This window comes from Adiantum capillus-veneris, chromosome 13 (genome assembly GCF_014529385.1).
Source record: "Adiantum capillus-veneris isolate H3 chromosome 13, ASM1452938v2, whole genome shotgun sequence".
NCBI lineage: Eukaryota > Viridiplantae > Streptophyta > Polypodiopsida > Polypodiales > Pteridaceae > Adiantum > Adiantum capillus-veneris.
The window spans coordinates 127,364,922-127,382,681 of record NC_140943.1 but is presented as its reverse complement, the minus strand read 5'-3'; the positions used below and the strand labels follow the sequence as shown (position 1 = coordinate 127,382,681).

Genomic DNA, 17,760 nt, shown 5'->3' with positions numbered 1-17,760 from the left:
ATCATTTGGATGGCATTGTGAATGTTAGCTAGCTTCAAATTAAAACTAGGAGATAGGTTCCCTATCAATAGCTTGAGCATATGATCATGATCCCCAAAATGGAATGAGTTGGTCACTTTTGATAGCTATTCCTATTTCAAGTTGGAGACACGAAGTTAATTATTAGATTAGACATATAACCAAGTTCAGATGCCAGACATCACAAAAATCAAATAGAACTAAAATGGAAGTACAGACATAAATCAAAGGAGAAGACCAAAAGTAGTATATTCAAATATGAAAAAGAGTATAGCTGGCATTAGGTAAAGCTACCAGAGAGCTCAATGATTACAAGGACTCTCTCTAGTTTACAAAATGATAGCCCCGTAAAATGAAGTAGTGGGTCCTATTTATAAGTATCCAGATTGGATTATTGCTTACTATGTATTGTATCATTATTACAATCATTATTGTTGATAATTGCCAAATCTAACTAGGTTTTCTAACTATGAACTAGTGTTCAATTAAGGCATGTTCCCACCATCTACATTATCTAATTCTCTATCAATGTGAACGGCTTCAATCCTTCCCATTTTTTCTATTCATAATGGGTTAGTTGCTAATTATTTTTCTCTTTGTGAGTTTGATCTTGTTTTTTGGATTGGTTGTATGAAGCTTTCTATTGCTGCTCCTTGTGCTAATCTAGATTTTCCCTAGTTTTAGTTTCTCTTCTTTGATTATCATGATCATAATCTTTTTATCATCATCTTTTCTACAAAGTGAATTTGTTTTTAGATTGATGGTGTCATTCCCTTTTCCATATTTTTCCTCCTTATCATCTTTTTCTTCCTCCTAATCAAACAAATGGTCAGTGTCATGATCTGCTTCAAAATGCTCACCGATAGGTTGGTTGGCTAGTGAAGAGTATATTTTGAGGCAACAATTTCTAGATTGCCTTTCATATTTGTGACTAGGTCCTGTAAGTCTTCTAGATTCAAGGTCAAATTTCCTTTTGAGTCGGTGATATCCACCCATGATTTATAGATGTACTTATCGTTAAATGACACCCTATTTCAACACATTATTGATGGCCATTAAGTTGTCTATACTTGCTTGTTTTTGGCTCAAAATGAACTCAAACTCCTTTTTTTTTGGAAGCTCTTTTGCAAGATTTTTGTTTTGTGCTACTTATTTGGTGTTCTCATTCTTAAACTATATCTCTTTAATCCTATTTTTTAAAGAATCTCCTACTTCTTGTTCTTCCTTGAGTGGACCTTCTAGTTGTTGAAATTATTGTTGTCACCAGGATCACCTCTTTGGTAGTTTAAGGGAGTGAAACTTTTAGTATTAAGAAAGGAATCAAGGGAAATGTTTTGAATTCAATGAGGCAAAACAACTAGTTTATTTGAATTCAAATTTCCACCCCAAAAAGAAATTAAAATCTAGCAGATAAAACCATATCATATAGCATATCTATGAAAAGAGCTCAACGTGCAAATCACAAACCCATAATCTTTTCTCAAATCAAACATTGCATGTGGCAATTATGGAAGGCCGAAAATAATAAAATTGTGCACCTCCTTTTTGGGGAGAAAAGTTCATCCTTTGACCATTCTTACACCTTTCTTCCACACCCACCATTCTTGCACACATGGCATGCACCTATTTGTCAAAATGTCAATCACTTCCATAATCTCATGTAAAATAAAGAGGCCCTCCTAGAGCCTATCCTCTTTGTAATGGTTGCTATTAATTTCTTTTTCTAGTTGATTTTGCTAGTTGATTTTGCAAGTAATTAAGCTCATCAGACTACCTATGGGCTTGAGCCTTAGTTACACAAACTACAACATTGACTATAGAGTTCCATCTTGTCTTGATGGTAAAAATATGGATAGCTATTGTTGAATCAACATCATTTGGATCAGTGTTAAATTGTATTGTCGGAAATCATAAGGTAAATTGTGGAGGTGAGTAAGAGCCCTTGAGATTTCTTTTTTTGCAGGATTGTAGCTTGTAAAGGATTATTTTAGAGAAATTCATGGAGATACTATTTTTTACTTGATTTGCTTCCACTTGCATTGTGTTCAAGAATCCTTATATATATATATTTTTGCTTCATTATCAACAACAATAATCAAAGATATAATGGCAAATATTTTTGATATCTTTTCCACTATCTATGCAAACCCTTCAGTAACTGGTCCTTCAAGCTAATCTATGGACCCCCTTTCAAGGGTAAGGAACTCAAATTGATTGTCACGACAAATTATTTTTTGAGTAAATGGATGCTTAATTTTTTTTGTTGGTACTTTCATTGAAAATAAAGCTATGTTATGCATGTTATGTCTTACTAGTGATGTTAAGATTTAGTGAAGCAGCATTGCAAGGAAAGGTTTGCGGCACAAGGCAACCAAACTTGGGAAGACATTAAGGTTGTTGTAAAGAAATGCTAGCTCCCCCTGCTCACGAGTCTCTTAAGATGAATGAGTTCTTCTATATTGGGCAAGTAGTATTCAAAATATGTAACGCTTAGGTACTATGTTTGCAAAGAGCAATAAGTAGCCCATTTTTGTGAAGTTCTAAATGCTCCTATGAATACTAACCTTGAAGCAATGAGTCCAAAGAAATTGCAAGATGTTCTCTTAAGATCCAAACCCTTAGCTAAATAAGTGGATAACTCTCAAAGGGGAATCAATGGGAATCCAAGGAACAAAGGAATGACCTTCAATTAAAATTAAATTCCAACCTATCAGTCTCAACATGTAGTTGTAGCTCAAGCAATTGGAACTCCATATCACCAAGGTGAATCATTTAACAAGGAAAATGAGGGTAGAGCTAGAAAATGTGAAGGAAGTCACATCTTAGTTCTTTGTGGGTAATATAGGATCTGAGTTATGGGACCAAGCAACCAAAGTCTCATTGGTCAAACAGAATGGTCTTTTGAAAGGTTTTCATAAAGACCAACAAGTTTTGTAGTCAAACTCAACAAGGTAGAAGAGCAATTGTATGAGCCTGAGCTAATGTGTCTACAAAAATATTTTGATGTCTTTTAGGAAGAGCTCATGGAGCTTCCACCACCTAGAGAAGTGGGTCATGAGATCAAGACCATTCTCAGGTGCAAACCAATATCAACAAGTCTCTACAAAATGTCACTCCCAAAAAGAATATAGCTTCAATAGCTTATTGAGAAAGGATTTATCATATCTAGTACATCTCCATGGGGTGCATTCCTTTTTAGAGGAAGAAAGATGGATTGTTTTGTCTATGCATTGATCATCAAGGTCTTAAACAAGTAACAATGAATAATAAGTATCATATTCCACATATACATGAGATGCTTGACCTTCTGGAAGAGGCTAGTTGGATTTGATCCGAGCTTCAAAGAGAATCTCAGCCATCTCTCTATACTGTGGTCCCAGGCCTAGTTTAGCCGTAATGTCCTTTTCAGGCAGTTTGGAGGACTCCACCGTGAGTTGTAGTAGTTGGTTGGTAATCTTAGTGAGGCCTCTGATTTGAATTTTCCACTGGCCCATACATAGTCTGATCCTCTGCACCTCCTCTTTCAGCTCCTGAATATCATTCAGTTGGAGAGCAGTGTTTGCCAAGTTTCCATTCCAGGTAACCGACTTATCCGTGGCTAGAAAGCCATCATTATCATCAATTTATACCAAGGAGTCGGAGGTGTCTTGAGACAAGCTGTCTTAAAGATGATCAATCATATTTTCCCTAATTCAACTAGTTTTAACCCAAACATTTCATTCCTAGTTTACAAGCAATGCATGTTGGTTTCTCAGAAGTTATCTTCCGTTTTTGACCAGTTATTTCTTTTCTGATTCTTTCTCACTCCTTATGTATGCAATGCTAACTTATAAAAGAACTTAAACTATTTAAAGACTTAATTGAATAATGGAAAACCCACCTGGGACTGATCGGCCATTTGCTGTTACGTTGGCGCCTGAAGACTCTCCTCCGCAGGCCTACTACTAGGCCCAGCTTCGTCGTCGTGCGACGTTCTAGTTCTTTTTGGAGCTCCACCCTCATCATCATATGTAGGATTTTCTCGGGTCATAACTTCTTATCCTTATAAAAAGGACGTCTAATCATTAGGTAAATTATCCGAAAGCTAGACTTTGTATTCAATCGTAACCCAATCAAGGTTAAATTTGTAGTCTTAATTGGTAAATTCTTGACTTAAATTTTTTTTGATTTGCCTATATAGGTATGATAACTTTTTCCAAAGCTTCCCTAAGGTTTTCTAAGCTCTCCTAATTTTCTATATCTTTTTTCTAATTTCCCTATCGAATTTTAAGCTTGGAATCTACTTATTTTGAGCTTAATATTTATTCTATTTACTTTCTCTTAAAGATTTCATTTCCTCAACTTTATGTCACCGGTTTACACTTACTGCAATTTTCCTAGAAACTTTTGACTGCAAAGTCTATTTATTTTAATTAATCTTTTGCTAAAAATAGGACTTTTGATCAATTATAATTTTGTAAACTGACTAGTTAATTATGGTATAGCTACCACAAGTAGATAATGATATTTTTGACCCTTTAGTAATTATCTTTTAATTTTCCAACTGAATTATAAAATTTCCATCTTTAATTTCCAGCAAGAACTAGTCCAATTTAACTTAGAGAAATAGATATATTAATTTTCTAGCCTTAAGATAATTATCACAACTTTTTTATTATGTAATCCAACTCTGATAAATAGCATGTAATCATCTGAAATGATTTACTAATTTCTCCCTTTAAGTTTCAACTATAATTATTATAATTTAACTTAGATATATATCTATACTAATTTTTTAACCTTGACATAATTATCACACCTTTTTGGTCATGTAACATAACTCTGATAAATAGCATTTAATCATCTAACATATTTTACTAATTTTTCCCTTTAATATTTAGCTAAAATTAGTAGAATTTGACTTAGTAAATATCTATACTAATTTTCTAGCCTTGAAATAATTATTGTAGCTTTTTTTCCATGTAATATAACTTTAATAAATAGCATGTAATAATCTTACATGATTGATTAATTTCCCCCTTTTATTTTCAGTTAAAGTTAATATAATTTGACTTAGATAGATATCTATACTAATTTTTTAACCTTGAAATATTTTTTCACGGCTTATTTATCATGTAATATAACTCTGATAAATAGCATGTATTCATTTAACATGATTTACTAATTTTCCCCTTTTATTTTTAGCTAAAATTAGTATAATTTGACTAAGATAAATATTTATACTAATTTTCTAACCTTGACATAATTATTGTGGCTTTTTATCATGTAATATAACTCTGACAAATAGCATGTAATCATTTAACATGATTTACTAATTTCTCTCTTTTATTTACCTTCAAAAAGAGGGTTTTTTGACTAACATAATTAGCTACATTACTTTTCTATGGCTAAGATAATTATCAAGACTTTATAATGATGTATTTTAACTTTGAAAATTATCTCAAAGCTATCTAATCTAATTTACTAATTTTCCCCTTTAATTTACCCTCAAAAACAAGATTTTTCAACTAAGATAGTTAGCTAGATTATTTTTCTATGGCTAAGATAATTATCATAGCTTTTTCATAATGTATTCTAACTCTAAAAATTATCTCAAGTCTGTCTAATCTAATTTACTAATTTTCTTCTTTTATGTTTGCTCATAAACAGATATATTTGGCCTAATAATTAGATAAACTAGTTTCCTGTGTATACCCTAGTTATCCCAGCTTTCTAACAATGATTCCTATCTCTGATAATTACTGTGTAGTTATCTAAGTATTTTTTACAATTTCCCTCTTTAATTTATTGCTAAAAACAATCAAATTTTGGTTTATTTAAATACTTAGAATAATTATCTGCTAATGAGTAACTTACTCCGTGTTGCTAATAGTATTTTCTAACTATAATAATTAAATTAAGAATTTTTGAGCTAATTAAATAGATTTTCTATCAATTTTTTGATTAAAAACAGCTAATTTTTGCTTAATTAATTGTAGAAACTAATCAAAAAATTAAGAGATAATCTTTCTAGCATCTTGACAGTTTAATACAGCTTTGATAATTATCTTATACTAATCAAAGTTTAATTAGTATAATTACCATTAATTTATGATAAAAAAGATTAATTTCAATCCTAATATGGCTTAATAATTAATTAGATTAATATATTTAATGTTAATCTAAGTAATTAACAAAATATTAAGAATTAAGAGAGTAATTTAGAGTGTAAATAAGTTTAATCTTCTTAATTAATTATATTAATTAAGAAAATATAGGTCAATTAATATAATTTTGCTAATTAAAAAAGGATTAGGGTAATTACCATGGATAATCAGCTAGAGGTTTGCTCTCTAGTGATTTTTGGGTAGAGTTTTCTCCCTTTGTGAGAGAGAAATGGCTAGGACTCTGAGTCTGTCTGAAATTGTGAAGCAAGGGGTCTTATTTATATGTTTATGGGCACTCATAAGCTCTCATAGGCTGAAAATGGCAATTGCTTGCAGCTCAAGCAGCCCCCCAACCTTCCCCTAGCGCCATCTGCTGCTAAAATTGGCTTGGGCAGGTTCATGACTGCTCCACACAGCACCCAAATGCACCAAATCGATTTTCTGCTATTATCTGACTCTTTTCATGATTAATTTTGAAAATATCTGCAAAGATCTGTAAATATCTAGGGATTTTATGATAAAAGTCTTTTGCAGTAATGATTACCAAAACCTTACAATTTATGTGATTAGTTTAATCAACAATGTAAACTTCCAGGGGCCATAGCTATGCCAGATTTTATCGAAATTCAGTTCTGAAAATTTCTAGCTCGGGGTTTGTTGTGCTTAAGATTCCAAAAATGCCACTTTTTTAATTGCTTTTGAGATAGTGTTTTTACCCGATTGCCTGACCAATGCTTTCTCCTAAAGCTTGAGCTCATTTCCGACAGCTAGAAATGATCATAAATTGAGCTCACAACAGACCAACCAACATGACCATCAAGACATACCTTGCCATAAACACGATAAAAAATAAAACTATAAATCCAAACTTGCCATAAACACAGCCGGACTCACCATAAACACAATCGAACTCACCATAGACCTACCTTTAGAAACACAGTTGGACCTCAACATACAACTTGACAAAATCAACCTTGTCATTGAACCATAAACCTGGACTGACACATGAACCTGGATATGACCATAAATTGAGCTCACAACAGACCAACCAACATGACCATCAAGACAGATCTTGCCATAAATACAAACAACACAATGATAAAACATAAAACCATAAATCTAGATAAACACATCCAAACTCACCATAAACCCGGACTCACCATAAACATGACCAAACTCACCATAAACTTAGGCTCGCCATAGCCACAATCGAACCATAAACCTAGACTCACCATAGCCATAATTGAATCTTTATAAATACATTTGGATCTCAACATACCTTGACAAAATCGACCTTGTCAGAGAACCATAAACCTAAACTCACCATAAACCTGGACCTCGCCAAAAACTAACCTGTATGACCATTAAAACATGCATTTGCATCAACACAACCACCATGACGATAAAAATTGACTCCATAATAAAATCATAATCTCTGACTAGCCATAAACACAACCGCACTTGCCGCATAACCAGACTAAATCAATATAGTGATAAAACCATAAACCTGGATTTAGCAAAAGCATTACTGAACCTCGCTCTAAACCCAGACATAAACAAAGTTGAATCTTGCCATAAACCTAAACACATCGATCTTGCCATGAAACTATAAACTTGGACTCATAAAAAACACAAACGGACCTCGCCCTAAACATGGATATGACCATAGACCTTGCCATAAAAAGATATGATGATAAACTAAATCTCACCAAAAACACGACATTGAGCCTAAACTATAGCTCACCATGAACACAATCAGCATATAAAAAAATCCATAAACCCAGACTGGCCATAAACAAATCTGGGCTTTGCCATAAACCTGGATGATACACAGAACTTTGCCAAAAACTTGACATTGAGCTTAAATCAAACCTCACCATAAACACAATTAACATGATGATAAAAATCATTAAACCCGACTGACCATAAAAAAGCCAAACCTTGCCATAAAACTGGACATAATTGACCTTGCCATAAAACCATAAGCCTCGACTTGCAAAATAAACACAACCGGATGTCGGTTTTAACTCTAGGCATGATCATAGACTATCGGACCTTGCACAACATGATGATTAAAATCATCAAACTCAACTCACCATAAACAAAGCCGGACCTTGTCATTCATTTGGACAAAATCAACCTCGCTATAAAACCATAAACTTGGACTTTCAATAAACACAATGGGACTTCGCTTTAAACCTAGACATGACCAGAAACCACGGACCTTGCCAAAAACTTGATATTGACCATAAATTAGAAGTGGCCCTAACCTCATCACTATGCATGACTACAAAAAACTTGCTATACAACCAACATGTAAATAAAAAATGGCTTGGCCATAAATCGATCTCTCCAATAAACCATAACTTGCAAGAAGCTAGACTTTTCATATACACAAGGGACCTCACCATAAACCTGAACATGGCCATAAAGAGATCAACCATAAACTTGGCATACACAATTGTCACAAAATCTCAATAAGTGTGGCATACAAAATTAGTTTAAATATGTCCGCCATACACCTGGCATACAACACAGCCATAAATCTGTTTTTGATAAACCTAGCATATAAAGTTGATATACACATGGCATAAATTTCAACCATAACCCTGGCATACAAAGTTAGCACCAAAAGCTTCGCTAAATTCCGCACCAAAATCTACCAAAAGCATCCATAAATACCAAAACTTGCCCAAAAATAGCCAATGTCGTGGTCTAACATCCAAGTGTGAGATCCATGAGACTTATTCCTCACCCACAACATCCAGACACCATCTATGGATACTTTCCTTCAATGCCTACACATCATCGTGGACAAACCATATCTTTGATACCGAGCTCTTGCTCTTTTCTTGCAAACAAGACTTGATTATATATCGAATGGTAGCCATGACGTAAAATTCACACTCAAGAGCATTTGGTTGAATCGGTCATTGTGTCATCAAAATCGACAAACAAAAATGCCAAGAATGTTCCGAGCTTCAAGGTATAAGAGGAATCTAGGAGACTTACTTCTAACACTTTCAACTCGAATGTAGTGGTAGGTTCAAGCAACACATACTGAAGATTCGGATCCTAAGTTGGACCCTCCAATGTACTACATGTATACCCAACAAAATTAACAACCATATGGACATTCATAAGGAACATAACCTCAGATTATTTACCTATGAAAAACAGGTACGATATCCATCATGTTCTTACATCCAAGCAGGTCATAGTAGAGAAGCCGATTCTTTCTCCCACGTATCCTTGTAACCTTTATATGTGTAGCAAGGTACATCACAGAGCATGTCCAATGTTTCCTGTTGCATAAATGGAAACCAATATATGAATGCAAAGCATGAATACAATATGCCTCAAAAAAAATTGTATCCTTCTTATATTTCACCTAAAAATGATTGGAAAAAAAGTAAGCACAAAGTCCCAAAGTCCCTCTCTCCAAAGAAGTTGTGCAAGTCATGCATAACATCACTCGTGCCCATAAAGGCATCCACGATCGAAACCAATGGAGTCCACAAAGATTACTTATTGTAAGACAGCTTCATAACCTGCATCTATGCGCCTTTGAATGTTTGCCAACCAGCGACCTTTGTCTGCCATATAGTCACTCATCCTCCCACATACAAACTCTGCAACAAAATCATCTTCTGACATATCCTTGTATTTTTTTCCAAGCTCCTTCCGTAATTGCAATGCTCGTATCCACATAAGAAGCTGATACCTCTTGCAATTTTGTGAAAATTTTCAATTCTTATCAGCAAGTCTTTTTCATGGTTTTCTTATGCCAAGATTGCACTTCAGGATGTGGCATAAGTTTGGCTCTTGTCTCAGCCTCTTTGTGAAGTGGTGGACCTCCAGGGTGCTTTTGAATCTCTATGTTGATTCCATGGCTCTCCTTGAGGTGAGCCATCAGGCACACCCTTTTGAAAATGAAGGCGGATCGCTTTGGGCAATCTATGCTTGCATGGCATTGGCGTGCTAGATGCCCCGTTGGGAAGCTCAATCTCTACGAAAGGAAATGAATCTCTGTTGGATGTCTCATTTCCCTTTGCATGCCCCGTAGCCTCATCTCTCACTTTTTCCTTTGACAAGTCATCTGGGCCACTTCATTGACTCCACTCATGTGTACCAACCTCTTTCGTGGATGCTCATTTAGGCTAGGGGGTGTAGTCATTGATGGTTGCTTCCGTGGACTTCTCTTTGGTTGAGGGGCAACCTTTTTTGCAATAGGAGAATGGGGACGGGGGGGGAGGGGGTGTTAAAGCTCTTTTCGTGAGAAAGAGATCCCTCTTCTTGCTCTGGAGAAATGTCCACATTCTCCATCTTTGCATGCTTGATATGAGCTTCGCTCTTCTCACATGGAAAAGCATTGAGCTTGGATGGCAATCTTCATGCGATGGCACGTGTGATGCGAGAGGAACCACCTTGCAATCTCTTCTCCTTTTGGACCGGTGATTGAGCCACATGATGAAAATTAGAGGAACATCAAAGATTTTAGTCATACACATATGCTTTAAAACGCAAACATTAAGCCAATTGATTACCAAAGAATTATCCACCATGTCTACGAGTGGTTGAGGAGTTCAACACTTATTGATAAGGACAATAAACAAGAGCTAATTGGATCGGTCACCATGGCATTATGTAGCATGCATGATGTCCACCACAATCAAAGAAAGAAATCTATTTGATACGGCCAGATTTACTACTTCATGCTTTGTAAATAAGGAGAATCATATTACTCTCTCTCTCTCTCTCTCTTCCTCATAGAAGAGAGAAAATGCAAGAGACAAAATGGTAAATCTGTGTGTGTGTGAGAGTGAGAGAGGGTGGGGGAGAAAATGCAAGAAACAAAATGGTAAATCTGTGTGTGTGTGTGTGTGTGTGTGTGTGAGTGAGAGAGAGAGAGAGAGAGAGAGAGAGAGAGAATGCAGGAACAAAATGGTAAATCTGTGTGCCTGTGAGAGTGAGAGAGGGTGGGGGAGAAAATGCAAGAAACAAAATGGTAAATCTCTGTGTGTGTGTGTGTGTGTGTGTGTGTGTGTGTGTGTGTGTGTGTGTGTGAGAGAGAGAGAGAGAGAGAGAGAGAGAGAGAGAGAGAGAGAGAGAGAGAGAGAGAGAGAGATCATTGAACCAATCACCTTAACAACGAGGCTGAGCGCTTGCCTTCTTATCCTTGCTTCTTGAATAAGAGAAAGCTCTGGCTTCACGATTTCATACGGTATTCAAAAGCTTTGACATGGGACCTCACAAGCTTGGCTATGGAACTCTCGCAATATAACATAGAGAAATTGCTTTGGGCGATGCTTTAGTTCTCGTGCATGATGGTACCCCCACCTCACCCTCAACTCATTACCACATACAAAATTAGAATGCATGTCCCCCTCCTCAGGTTGGCATGCAGCCCGCCCTGCTCGGGTTTAGTTTTTCGCCACCCTGGTGCTAACATGGAGCCCATGTCATTCCGCTGTCCAGATTTAGTTTTTTGCCAGCATGGCACTGACCTAGAGCCCATGGCATCCCACTGCCCGGGTTTAATTCAGTCCCATTGTCCACGTGGATGGCTTGGTTGGCCTCCCCCCACCCTGGGCTAGTTCCCAACCCTTGATCCCCTCACCACCCTTCATTTAGTATTGTGTGTTTCTTATTCCTGAGGCTTCACTTGTGCATTTAAGATGTTTTGAAAGGATTTTTATTTCTTCGAGATTGGGGGCCTAATAAAAGGTATTCCTAATGGCTTCAAAAAAAATAAAAAGCTAAAACACTCAAAGACTCTTAATAAGCTTAATAATTGTGATTTTAAGTTGATAAAATTAAGGGCAAGTGTGGGGTATGTCATCGGTGAATAATTACAAGGCAAAGTTGGCGCTAGGTACCATGTGTGGGCGTGCCACGAGATCGCGCCCCCCCCCCCCCCCCCCCCCCCCCCCCCCCCCCCCCCCTCTCTCTCTCTCTCTCTCACTCACTCACTCACTCACTCAATGCTCATTGCTGACTACTCGCACACGCGCTCACCTCCAATGTATTGTTCTCATTAGAGTGTCCTGACCATTGCCCACAGCCAACACCTGAGATTTTGCACTCTACCGACGCCACCCGGGTGATGTCTTTTCGTCTTTCCCTACCCTTGACTGTAGACCTGTCACCTGCCTTGTATGTCTCTCTCTCCAAATGCACCCTCCAATAGGTGTAATCTTGCAGCCCCTGTAAGAATATATGCTTGCTATCGACGAGTGCCTTCAACCAGTGCCCATCGCAAACTCAAGTTGTCTTTAACAACAACCAACGCGGCACTCTGCACTGCTATCGGAGTTCGCCAAGGTAGGCTAGACACAGAGGTAGGTAGGTGACTTCCAACATTTGCTTTCTCTGTCTTCCATGCATACCATTCGTCCCTTCCACTCCACCTTTCAAATTCCACCATATTAGGCCCCTGTCAGACTGGGGCACCCGCCCCTCTCTCTCTTCGAAGGTGGCCGCACCTACTGTTGTCACACCAGAACCGCAAGGCGGCATGTGGTGCAACCTTCGTCTCCCATGCTGACTGTCAAACTCCAACACCCATCATCTCTCTTCGCGCGTCCAGTTTTGCAGATGGCCGCTGCATTGCGAAGTTGGCCGAGGGTGCAAGGCCGTCCCTCTGACAAAGGTTGCAGGCCATGTTTGCCTTTTTCCTCCGCAAATGAGACGCCGCCATATCAACATGGCCAACTTTTCCCTGCCCCAATGTGACATGGGCCTTATTCAAACAATCTATCCACCCTTTCTATTTGAGGGAGACCTACTACTGTGATTATTTGGCATTAGTTTAAATCGAGTTATGGAGGGAAAGAGTGTGTGGCACTGTGGCATGCTAATAGCTAGCACCAGTTAGCTATTAGTGGGGCATGCTCCCCCTCACACCATCCTCTGCTGAGTCTGCTCACGACCTTTTTCGCGTCTTGCCCAAGTCTGCGAAGGAGAAAAACCTCACATCTGCGCTCTTCTTGCATGCTTTCGCATCAGAACTAGGGCTTGAAACCCACACATCGACTGCAAGTTACCTGGTTCCCTTGTTCGCAGGATCAGAAAGAATATCCTATGCACAACAGATTATTGATAAGCTTCCATATCCAGACTCTCCTTCCTGGAATGCTCTCATTTTAGGTTATTCTAGGCATGGTAAGTGGCAACAAATTCTTGATATCTTCCACAAAGCTCACGGGGGAGCTACTACTCATATGAGTAAGTACGCTTTGCTGGCCCTGCTGAAGGCGTCTGCTTCTGTGAACGATCTGGCCACTGGTATTGCAATCCATTCTTATGTTGTCAGACTGGGGCTGTTGGAAGAAAATCCTTACATTGCCAGTACCTTGGTTGATATGTATGCTAAATGTGGCGGCATCGATGAAGCACGACAGGTGTTTGATGTTCTTTTGGAAAAGGATGCTGTCACTTGGACTGCCATGCTAGCGGGTCATGTCGAGTGCGGGTTCAACGAGGAAGCACTTGACTGCTTTGAGAAGATGCAGAGTGAGGGCATACATCCTGATGCTTTCAGCTATGCAAGCAGCTTAAAGGCTTGTGGGCGACTATGCAATCTTGGAAAGGGGCGCACATTACATTCAGAAATTGTTGAAAGGGGCTTCGAGGAAACCGATGTTTTTGTAGGCAGTGTCTTGGTTGATATGTATGCGAGATGTGGCTCACTTTCAGAAGCAAATGCAGTCTTTAGCAAATTGCGCTTACGAAATGTGGTCTCATGGACTGCCCTCATAACAGGGTTTGTTGAATGTGGGTTCAGCTATGAAGCCATTTACTATTTTGAAATGATGCATGAAGAGGGTATTTCTCCAAGTGTTGTGACTTTTGTCTGCATTTTGAAATCATGTGCAACTGTGGGAGCCACGGATGTAGGGTTGAAAATACATATTGAGCTTGTAAAGATGGGATTTGAGAGAGAGCTAATTGCTAACAATAGCTTGATTGACATGTATGCTAAATGTGGTTTTCTTGAAGAAGCACGACAAGCATTTGACAAGCTCTCTGTGCGGAATGTAGTCTCATGCAATGCTCTTCTTGCAGGGTATGTCGAGCAGGGGCAAAACGATGAGGTAGCTCCAGTTTGCAAACTAATGGATCTTGAAGGGATCTTCTCAAATGCTGTAACCTTTGCCATTAGCTTGCGGGTATGTTGCAATACAAAAGCAACATCTAAAGGCCAACAAATGCATATGGAGATCATTAAGAGGGGATTGCTGGTGAAAAGAGATGACTATATCTGCAATGCCCTAATTGATATGTATGCAAAGTGTGGTTTTCTTGAGGATGCAAGGGATGTGTGTGTTAAACTGTCCATACAGAATGTGATATCGTGGACAGCAATTATTCAAGGTTATGCAGAGTACGGGGGTGAAAAGGAGGCACTGAGATGTCTTGAACAGATGCAAGAGGCATGCATTACGCCTGGTGTCGCTACATTTGTTTGCTGCTTGAGAGCATGCGGCACAATTTGCGCCATCGGAAAGGGCCAGGAAATACATGCTCAGATTGTTGAAAGAGGATTGGAAGATGAACCTCTTATTGGCAATTTTTCTGTCTTTTTCTATTCGAAGTGTGGCATGCTTTCAGCTGCAGAGGAGTTGTTTAACAAACTGCAAGTTGTAGATATTGTTTCATGCAACGCATTAATCACAGGCTATGCCCAGATTGGAGAGAGCGAGAGGATTTTTTGCATTTTTGAGGAGATGATTCATTACAAAATAAAGCCAGATTCGGTCACATTTGTGTGTGTCTTGAATGCTTGTAGCCATGAAGGCGAAGTCGAGAAGGGTGAGATTTTCTTTGAGGCCATGACTAAATGCTATGGTCTTGATCCATCTTTGAACCACTATGCCTGTATGGTTGATCTGTATGGCCGATCAGGTAGTGTTGATGAGGCAAAGGTTATCATAAGTAGAATGCCTTTACAACCTGGTATGGTTGTGTGGCATACTATGATGGCTGCTTGCAGGAAATGGGGTAATTTAAAATTTGCAAGGTTTGGCTTTGAACAAGCATTGCAACTAGATAACAGCGACGACAGCGCTTACATGTATATGCTCAACATATATTTAGATGCTGAAATGCATGGGGCAGCAAGTCAGGTTGACACCTTGAGGCGTGTAAATAGAAGGCTCTTAGATGTATAGTAATAGCATGTAGCTATGATCATAGAGCTAAAAATATCATGCTAGAGCTAGACCTATGCATCTAACTTTTCTAGTGTATATAGGAGGATCTAAATAGCGCTCACATGGGCTTGCTAGTAGGTTACCACATATCAAAGCATTTCTGTTGAATGCCTTCTATAAAAAATGCTTGTATACATATACTCACTAAAGAATCAAGACATACAAGATAGTTCATTAGCACAGATAATTAGGAAGTATTAAAGGAAGCATCAAAGATAGCACCTTGCTATTTCAATGGCCTCAAGAGACATTGTGTTACTAGGTAAACCTGTTAGCCAATTAGGGCTGGTCATTACATGCCGTGCTGATTCAAGTTTGCAAATATTTAGGAGGTTGTCCACATCATCGTTTAGGAGGTAGACAAAGAATGTATCCTTCTCTTCATCATTGTCTTGTAGAATATAGATGTTCTCACTCCCATGTGCAGTGTTTATCTTGCATGCACACATGAGAAAAATTATGATATAGTGGGGAAGGTGAAAAATCTCTATTTATGAGAGTTCGTGATGAAAGCCACAAACACATTGTGAAGTAGTGTTTATGGTAAACATCAACCCGCTTTCTAAAGTTGGTTCAAAACCCTCAGAGCATTTGTGATAGGAAATCATAAGCCCTTTTCTTAATTTTGCTTGTAACTTGTTTGTGATAAGAGGATCACAAACTCACAAACTAAATTTACCTTAAGGGTTGGGTCAAGTTGCTCACATGTAGCCATGAGTTAAGCATTGTCGGAGTGTGTGGTTCTCTAGGGTCAAGCGGGAAAATGTCAGGCTTTTGGTTGTGAGTTGAGAGGAGAGAAGCAAAATCTAAAATAAGTGTATATAGTGTAGAAGGAGATACTAGAGAGTTAATATGAGAGAGTACCATTAGAGGTTAAATTTGTAGGAGATAACATTGATTTGGCAAATATCATAAGATTACTAGGACTTAATGAGAAACATGCAACGGGAGTCCAATCCAACACTAAATTTATTGTATCTAAAACAAAGTGTACACAGTATGGTCAAATCGAGCTATGATAATCTCCAGGATGTTCAACAACTTTGGGTAAAGCCTTACACATAAGCTCTAGCACTCATAGTCAATCAAAACCGTTGCTTGTCTTCCATTCAATCATAATCTTGGCGTCTTCTGGATGCATGTTGAAGCTCTCATAGCCGCATACACTCGAGCCCCTTAGTGAACGTAGATTGGCGCTTACCTCAAACATCGGCCATTGTGAGCTTATTCTTCCTTTTCCTAAGCCCTTGAATAGGTAACCACCCTTTTTCTACTCTTAATCCTAATCCCGAAGAAAACATTTAGCAGATAACAACCCATGGTTTTCTCTTTTCTGCGTTGTCTTCAACCTTGTTTCTCTTCTCTCCACATCACTTCTCTTGCACAAACATTGAGAGTGAACCCTGATCCAAGAAGAAGAATGAAACTCCTCTTCCTTTGCTTCCCATTCTCCCTTCCTTTTCTCTTGTTTCTTCCTGTAGCTCTCCGAAAAACATCAAAGTAGGAAAACTTCGATTTTTCTAATCGATGCAGAATTAACCTATATACATGAAGTGTAAAATAGTTCAAAAAAAAGTTTTCTTATCCTCAATGGCTTGAATGACTTTTGTAAAACTTTTATAGAATAGGACTTTTCGGCCTCCTTCATGTAGTACATTTAGTCTCTCATCAAATTTCCTTTCTATCCTAACCACATAGCTTCCAACTACCCAACTTGCCTTGCATGTTTTAAGAGGCTTTTTCCATACCTTAAAGAAAAAAAAAGCACCAAATATACCTACTTACACAATTAACATGTATATCTCAATTAAGTTTATTCTGCATCTTTTAACTCTCTTTCCCTTGTGGAAGTAGAGCGATATAATATTCACCCCATCTGAACCTGCACATCCTTTGGCATGTGCCAACCGTTATCCCAAGTTGTAAATATACACATATCTTCACCCAATCACTGTCCCATTGTAAGCATAGTTTGAAAAATATCCCACTTTGTGGCTTCATTAAGGCTTAATGAAAGCATACCCACTTGGAAAGAACTTAATGTAATCACTAGAATATAAGTATTCTATACCAAATGAATCTCTTGTGTCATAACATATAGACATGCCTTGCACAAAACCATAGATATTATATGGTCCCTCTTGGATCAAACGGAAGAAGAAAAAAAAAGTCTAAACATTGGAGCTTCATAAAACCCTTCCAACATATGTGGCTATAAAACCCATAATGTGTGTGTATTTTGCAAGTTGCACACAATATAACACTATAGCTTAGTCCCAATACCATGCAACCATGTTAAATCCATTTGGTTTGAGCTTCATGCTGAGCACCTGTAATCTTTGTAAAACATGAAAACTTGTCATGAATCAAGCGGAAGCATC

At 37.9% G+C, this 17,760-nt stretch overlaps 1 protein-coding gene across 1 annotated transcript; it reads left to right on the top strand.

Annotated features, from left to right (window-relative positions):
* Positions 1-12,986: 12,986 nt before the first annotated feature.
* LOC147444842 (pentatricopeptide repeat-containing protein At3g09040, mitochondrial-like) lies at positions 12,987-15,747 on the top strand. Its single transcript, XM_086527370.1, has one exon. The coding sequence runs from the start codon at positions 13,055-13,057 to the stop codon at positions 15,335-15,337; it is 2,283 nt and encodes a 760-aa protein (XP_086383496.1). The 5' UTR covers positions 12,987-13,054; the 3' UTR covers positions 15,338-15,747.
* Positions 15,748-17,760: the final 2,013 nt, after the last annotated feature.

Coding starts and splice junctions, on each gene's coding strand:
- LOC147444842 (XM_086527370.1), top strand. CDS start 13,055: ATGCTCCCCCTCACACCATCCTCTGCTGAGTCTGCTCACGACCTTTTT.